Source organism: Cebus imitator, unplaced genomic scaffold, assembly GCF_001604975.1.
Source record: "Cebus imitator isolate Cc_AM_T3 unplaced genomic scaffold, Cebus_imitator-1.0 Scaffold179, whole genome shotgun sequence".
In the NCBI taxonomy this organism is placed as follows: Eukaryota; Metazoa; Chordata; class Mammalia; order Primates; family Cebidae; genus Cebus; species Cebus imitator.
The window spans coordinates 1,379,768-1,388,109 of NW_016107494.1; the positions used below are offsets into that span (position 1 = coordinate 1,379,768).

The 8,342-nt window shown below is 35.5% G+C and overlaps 1 protein-coding gene across 1 annotated transcript; it reads right to left on the bottom strand.

Moving 5' to 3' along the window:
- Positions 1-2,840: 2,840 nt before the first annotated feature.
- KLRF1 (killer cell lectin like receptor F1) lies at positions 2,841-7,935 on the bottom strand. Its single transcript, XM_017545390.2, has 3 exons — positions 7,417-7,935; positions 6,929-7,041; positions 2,841-4,298 (listed from the first exon to the last, which is right to left on the bottom strand). The coding sequence occupies exons 1-3, from the start codon at positions 7,675-7,677 to the stop codon at positions 4,190-4,192; spliced, it is 483 nt and encodes a 160-aa protein (XP_017400879.1). The 5' UTR covers positions 7,678-7,935; the 3' UTR covers positions 2,841-4,189.
- Between the last annotated feature and the right edge of the window lie 407 nt (positions 7,936-8,342).

The following is an 8,342-nucleotide window of genomic DNA, read 5'->3' on the forward strand; positions in this document are numbered from 1 at the left end:
TTTTAGTAGAGACGGGGTTTCACCATGTTGACCAGGATGGTCTCGATCTCTTGACCTCATGATCCACCCGCCTTAGCCTCCCAAAGTGCTGGGATTACAGGCTTGAGCCACCACGCCAGGCCGAGAATATTTCAAATTCTCTCTTTAGATATATTAAAATATACAGTACATCATTGTTAACTATAGTCACCCTACTCTACTATAGAACATTGGAACTGATCATGTTCTTATGTCATTTATGTGAAAGGTTGTTTTTACTCAAATGTTTTGTCTTTCAGGTATAAAGAAAGTTTCTCTCCTACGCTATCTATAATTTACAGTAATTTGATAAAATATACTTTTGTTTAAAAAGATAAAAGCATTTGCTGTTTTTTCTCCTTACTTGATTCCTTCAAAACTTTAAAATGTATTTGTTGGTATTCTTATGGCAATATGGTTATTTACGTAAAGCTATTTACATAAGTCCAATAAAATTCTGCTCTATCTTAATAGCAGAATACAGTTAAAAACATAGGTTACATTACCAAGGCTTTGTCTGAAACGTCATATTTAACAATATCCATATCATGCTTAACTTTGAAGGTTCACAGCCTTACACTGAGTATATAAAAACTGTTACTTCCTAGGAGTCCCAAAGACCTTAAGACTGTAAATAAAATCTAAAGTTTGCCTTAGTTTGGCTTTCTAGCTTCAAGAGGTTTTAAAATCTGATAATACTGTTTAATCAATGTAGAAAAGAAGTTACATTTCTAGAAAAAACCATAATACATCTGTTGTTAGATCATAACTCTGTACATTGTTTCTGAGTTCGTGTTATCCATCTCTAGACTAGACAAAGCCATAAATTATTCTACATTCCTCTAAGCCAACTTTTTTGCATCAAAGTACAAAAATGAGAACTTCTCCGTTCCTAAAGCCCAATAAGCTGAAACTAGATAAATTTTAAAAACACATCTTGTGCCTAATGTATGGATCACACAAAAAGTTTACCAAACCACCGGATGCCGTAATCAGAGACATTCAAACTGTAAACCGGGATGAAAAGTTGATTTTTTTCATGCTGTCATCAGCTTTTCCCAAGATATTGGAGCAAAACTCCACACCAGGAGGAACAAAACAGTACACGTTTTCCTCCTTAAGGTTTTTCATTTGGCAAGATAACATAGTAATTAAAATTTACAATTCGTAACTGTTTTAGATAAGTTGACGAAACCTGACCTAAGAAATTCTTTTAGTAAATCTAGTGAATAGCTTTGACAACATTCCTAACACAACTTTTTCTTCAAATTGTATTAGTAGTCTCTCTTACAAAGGTGACATTCTCTGGTTTAATTCAATCCAGTCACAAAATGCTACCCAGTGACTACAGACAGGTCCTAGATCTTTGGATTTGTCTAGTTTTAATTTGAAAGCATTATAAAAACTAAACTTGTTATATTGTTGTTAATTACTGTTATATTATGATTTTTTAAGCTTTATTCTTAATTTCATATTAAATCATTATGAAGCCATCTGCCCCAACGAAACATTGGCCCAATGCTTTGAGATGATTGCTGATGACAAAGTGTTAAAATACTCATAAAACTAGATGCTAGACTCCAAACAAACTTTTTTTTTATTTTGGTCTTTCTGTTGAGCAAACATGGGCCAGATCCCTGACATAGACTTTCATACCTTCCTCTCACGTGAGACAGAGACAACCAAGACAGGTCTATCCTGGCACCAGAGGTAATTAAGCCTAACTTCAAAATGGTTGACTAAGAATGCGTTCAGAAAGAGATCTTGAATAAAAGAGAAAGTTGTAAAAGTTGATCGTATAAATTAGGTCATTTTGTCCTACTCAATCAAAGCAGAGTAGGCAGGCCGGGGCGGCGGGCGGGGGGGGGGGCGCGGGAAGCACTTAAGGTACATATCATTGCTCCCAAAATTTAATTTTCTATAAGCCTGGCTGCTAAAACTGCCTGGTGTAGCCTAAAACCAGTTTTTCCAATAGCTACTAAAATAACCTATTGTGATTCTAAGACTACTTTCACCTACTACTGTCATTCACCAATCAGAATTTGCCAGCTCCCCAAAATTTTACTAGGGCCAACATGCTTTCTTTCAAAGCAATAAATAACATTTCTCCTTTTAGTAAATCCTCCACCCTTCTCTTTGTTCTTTGGATATACTTAAGACTATCAGTTGCTATATGTGCCCCAATTTACAATTCTTACTTTCTAATCAAAACATTTTAAACCTAGAGATTCATCTCTATATTTTATTTGACATTGACAAATCCTGTGACAGGTGGTAGTTTTATAAAGTGAAGCAAGGTGTCCCATTGAAGTTAGATTCCTACCCTCCCACAGAGAGTGGAAAATAGGGGCTCTATCATCCTTGGGAATTACATTTCAAAAGGATGGCTCCCAGGTCCTTTAGAAAGATATTCCCGGGTTATGAAATCTGATAGAGTTTGATATGTCAAAGGGGTAGAGTAAAAATTTACAATTATTATAAGTTTGCTAAAGTAAATGCTCTAAGAAAAGGGAGACTAGGGACCTATAGTTGAGAAGAAATCTGTTTAGAAATTAACCTCAAGGCCAGGCTCAGTGGCTTATGCTTGTAATCCCAGCACTTTGGGAGGCCGAGGTGTCCAGATCGCTGGAGTCCAGGAGTTCAAGACCAGTTTGGGCAACATGGTGAAACCCTGTCTCTACAAAAAATACAAAAATTAGCCAAGCATGCTAGCGTATGCCTGCAGTTCCAGCTACTTGAGAAGATGAGGCAGGAGGATCATTTGAGCCCGGGATGCAGAGGTTGCAGTGTGCTTGAGATCATACCATTGCACTCCAGCCTGGGTGACGGAGTGAAACCCTGTCTCAAAAAAAAAAAAAAAAAAGAATTTAGCCCCAAGCTGAAGGGAATATTAAGGCCATCTCACTCACGCCCCCAAATGTGAATAAATTATAATGAGAAAATAATAGCTTTACAGTGAATTCAAACAGAAATGATATCAATCATGTGAATGAAATAAATGTAATCATTAATGGAACAAATAAAGCTGTGTGCCACCTGAAAGGATGCAGACGGAACAAAGCTTCACTGCATCACTTCTGTGCCATTTCTGCCAAGAAGATACAACTTGAATCTCACCATGAGAAACAATCAGAAAATTTCAGCTGAAGAACATTTTACGAAATAACCAGTGTGCAATATTCAAAAGCGTCAAGGTCATGAATGTCAAGGAAGGCTCAGGCACTCTTCTATGTTGAAGGAGGCCAAAGAGATAGAGTCACCAAATGCAGACATTGATTCTGAGTGGGATGCTTTTACTCTAAGAAACATTATTTTGATAAATAGCAAACCTTGAAGGAAGTCTGGGAGTTAGATGATAGTTCTATATCAATGTCCATTTGCTGATTTTCATGTTATTGTGGTTACGTAGGAGAAGGCCTCTTTTCAGAAGGAAATACACAGAAAGGATCCAATAACAAATGGAACGTAATAATAAAATGCATCGATTTGGCAGCTAATTCTCAAGAGGTTCAAGGAAAGCAGTATATTCTTTTTCTGCACCTAATATCTTCTTATAAGTTTGAAAGCTTCTAAATTTGAAAATAAAAGTGCAACATATAAAAATTGTATAAAATATGAAACAACACATTTAACACTTTTACCTAGAAATTCTACTTTTAGGGTTTATATCATAGAAATAAAGGTGCTACTATTTAAGAATATATTCAGGATGTTTTTTGTAGCTGAGTGCAGAGTAGCATCAGCCAGGAAACACAGTTAATTCTCTTTGATAAAAGGGTAACAAATGTATAAATCCACATTATGGTTCAACCCTTAGAAATATAAGAAATGTTGCTTAGGACATTATTAAGAATTTAAAAAGCCAAGATACAGGAAAAATAGGCATCATTTGATCACATTTGGAATAAAATAAACAATGAATAGAAATCCTGGATACAATTACATGAAGTCACATTGGTTTATACTATCATGTAAAAAATTTGAAGGGTACATTTTAATGTGTTAACAGGGTTACTCTGAGGTTAGACTGATGTCAATGATGGAGGGAGAAGGGAGAAGAAATTTTTGCATTTAATTGCATTTTAAAATGTTACACCTTGAAACTAATATTAGAAACTAATAGGCCAAAAATAGTGATCATTGATTATTTCACTATGAATTTTGTCAAACTCTAATACTGGCAAATCCATTTGAAAACACTGCTGCAGGTTTCAGAGTAAATGTTGCTTGCCCTAATGGCAGCACAGCGGTTTTCCTTAGCTGGTCCCTTTATGAAGAATCTGGAGAAGAGAGAATAAATGCTTTGTTAATCATTGTTGCTGAAGACATCCATTTGTGTCTTCCACTAATATCCTCTTTTAAATAAAAACGTAATTCAAAATTTTAAAGCATATTTACATACTTGGATTCACTAACACTTACAATAACTCTGTAACTTAGCCTTGTTACCTGTGGTTAGTCAAGAGTTGCCGGAGAGTCTGCAAATAACAGCAGTAAGAATAAATTTCCCTCCACATTCCCATTCTAGTATTACTTTTCTTGGCCCACATGGTTCAGTTAGATTAAAAAATAAGATTAACTCCATTTGGACAGCTCACTTAACAACCTCTTTTGCCTTCTTATATCTGATTGTATAAGGATGATAATAATACTTCATGATATTGTTACAGCAGTTATATGAATTGATGTTTGTAAATAATTCAATATACAAATCGACCTATGTATGACCTAAATAATAAATTGCATATTTATTGCATTATTCACTTATAATGTAACATAATTAAAAATGTTAACAAAGAGGCCGGGCGCAGTGGCTCAAGCCTGTAATCCCAGCACTTTGGGAGGCCGAGGCGGGTGGATCACGAGGTCAAGAGATCGAGACCATCCTGGTCAACACGGTGAAACCCCGTCTCTATTAAAACTACAAAAAATTAGCTGGGCATGGTGGCGCGTGCCTGTAATCCCAGCGACTCAGGAGGCTGAGGCAGGAGAATTGCCTGAACCCGGGAGGCGGAGGTTGCGGTGAGCCGAGATCGCACCATTGCACTCCAGCCTGGGTAACAAGAGCGAAACTCCGCCTCCAAAAAAAAAAAAAAAAAAAAAAAAAAAAAAAAAAAAAAAAAAAAAAAGTTAACAAAGTTATCTATAAAATAATGTAGTGTTAATGATATATTCTGTGATAAATTTGTTTGGCCTGTGGAAAAAGTTCAAGAAAGAACCTTGGAAAAGGTGTGCATGATCTTCAAAGCTTCCAAATTGATAAGGACAAGTACTGAATTTTCACATTAGAAAATACACTTTGTCCAAGTTTAGATTTAAATTTTGTATTGAAAACATTATGGACAAAAATTTCTAGGCATGATCGAGAGTTAAAACTCAACCCTAAAGGCAATGATGAATGGATTTGGCATGAGGACAAAAGCAAGTTTGTCAACTTCGTGATGTTCAGTGACACAACTCTGCTCTCAGATGACACACATCCATAATTTTATACTTCATTTCAAATAATGTTTTTATTTACTTGTTATGTGACTTAGTGCACTCAGATAGAAAATATGTGATATTTAATGATGAAATAGAAATAAGGGAAAAATAACACAATAGCACCATTAAGTCGATTACGATAATGTATTCTTTTTCTATCACTACTATGACAAATTACTACAAACTTAGTGGCCTAAAACAAGTCTAATTTATTATCTTACACTTATGAATATCAGAAGTCCAAGATTGCCCTACAGGGCTAAAATCAAAGTATCTGCAGTCACCTTCTGGGTGCACTAGGGAGGAATTGGAGGCCACCTGCGTGCCTTGGCTCACAGAGGTGCTTTCACATCATGTGAATCTCTGTGTTTCACTTCATATCTCCCAATCTGACTCTAATTCTACTTCCTCCCTCTTCTAGGGACCCTTGTGATTTAATTGGGACCACACGGATAATCCAGCAAAATATCCCTATCTCAAGAGTCTCCATTTAATCATACCTGAAAAGTCTCTTTTGCCGTATAAAATAACACATTCACAACATTTTCGGATTAGAATGTGGACATTTGGGAACCATTATCTTGCCTACTAATGTAGGAATAGGATTTTGAATTTGCCTGTTTTACTATTTATATTTTCAATTAAATATTTTATTATAAAATAAAGCACACACAAATGTTGATGGAACTTTAAAAATCAATAACTCCATACATCTGTTCAGAGACTTTTGGATAATCTTGTTCTATGTTGTATTTATTGTTTGTATTTTAACATTATGATAATTACATAATACAAAAATTGCACATTGGTTTTATTTTATTACTGAAGATGGCTAAAGATAACATTAGGAACTTTAAAAATAGGAGACTATGGCTGGGTACAGTGGCTCATGCCTGTAATCCCAACACTTTGGGAGGCCGAGGTGGGTGGATCACAAGGTCAGGAGTTCAAGGCCAGCCTGGTCAAGATGGTAAAACCATGTCTTTACTAAAAATACAACAAAATTAGCTAGGCATAGTGGTGGGTGCCTGTAATCCCAGCTACTTGGGAGAATGAGGCAGAGAATTGCTTGAACCCTGGAGGCAGAGGTTGCAGTGAGCTGAGATCATGCCACTGCACTCCAGCCTGGGTGACAGTACAAGACTCCATCTAAAAAAAAAGAGAGAGACTGCAACAATCTACTTTTCTATATAAAGTGTAAGAAATTTTAAAATCATAAATCGCCATTATTGTTTTCAAATCCTTTTTCTTTAAGAACCAAATCAAAATATTCATCATTACTCCCATAAATACTAAACTAATTTTCATTCTTTCGAGTTCTGCAGTAGCAGTAACTATTTCAGAGTTGAATTTGGTGGACCTAGAGGTGCATTCTGGAGACATATTCTACAATAGACAATAAATCAGATTGCCTTTTATGAAAGACATCTCTGGATCTACTGGAGAACCATCCACCCAAGTCCACGTCATTTTCAAAGAGGTAAAGTTAAGCCCAATCCATACGTGGTTTGATTGCCTTAGGTTTTTCTGTATAAAAGCCTGAAATGTGGACAATGAGGGACTAAATGAGCAGAATATTTTAGCAATTCAGAGGCACTGAAGATTTTAAATTTCACTGCAAAAAAAAAAGAAAAGCACTCTGCATGGCGATTTTTATGCAAATCAATTCATACCTTACTTATACACACATTATATCATATATATGTTACACACACACACACAATTGCAAATTGAATATATGAATTTAAGCAATATCTAGCATGAGAAGTGAGGCATGCCCGATTTTAAGAGGGTGCTCAAAACTCGATAATCAAGGTAAATGACGATTTAATGCAAAGATGGAAAGATATTTGAGGAAAGTTATTTTTAACTGCAAAAAGACTAATGCCATAACCCTGATGCTAGACAAGTTACCATTTCAAGTTGGTCCTGTATGATTAGCAGATGAGATTTTCTTTCCAAACAATACACATAACTGTCACTCCAACTTTTCATCTCATTAGAGAACCAGTAACACTTTCCTTGGTATTTGAGCCATTCTGATGGGCATAGTACTACAGAGAAATGTAGAAAACAAAATGAAACTAAATTACATATGCATCTCTGAAAATTGGCAGTGAGGACAATACTTATATGTTGTATGAACAAGAGTTGAGCTACAGTAAAATTATTCATAGCAAATTGTCCAGACTCAAAAGATGGTCAAAACACAAATGATAAGCCTTGGGGACTAAGACAATTAATTTAATGAGATGAAGGAAAACCTACACATAATGGGATTTTTAATGCCAAGATCTATTATATTGACTAAAATAGTATGAACAAATTAAAATGTATATTGCATTAATGCTGTTTGAGATAATAGGTAAAATATAATTTGTATCACTTAGAATTTATCCACACAAAGTTTTTATTTTTAACTTTTATTTTAAGTTCAGGGGTACTCATATAGGTTTGTTACATAGGTAAATTGTGTCATAGTTGTTTATGTACAGATTATTTCAACTTCCAAGTATTATGGCCAGTACCCATTAGTTATTTTTCTTGATCCTCTCCCTCCTCCCATCCTCCACCCTCAAGTAGGCCCCAGTGTGCGTTGTTTCCCTCTATGTGTCCACGTGTTCCCATCATTTAGCTCCCGCTTATAAATGAGAACATGTGATATTTGGCTTTCTGTTCCTGCATTAGTTTGCTAAGGATAATAGCCTCCCACTCCATCCATGGCCCCGAAAGGAAATGATCTCATTTTTTTAGGACTGCACAGTGTTCCATGGTGTATATGTACAACACTTTCTTTATCCAGTCTACTATTGATGGGAATTTAGGTAGATTCCATGTTT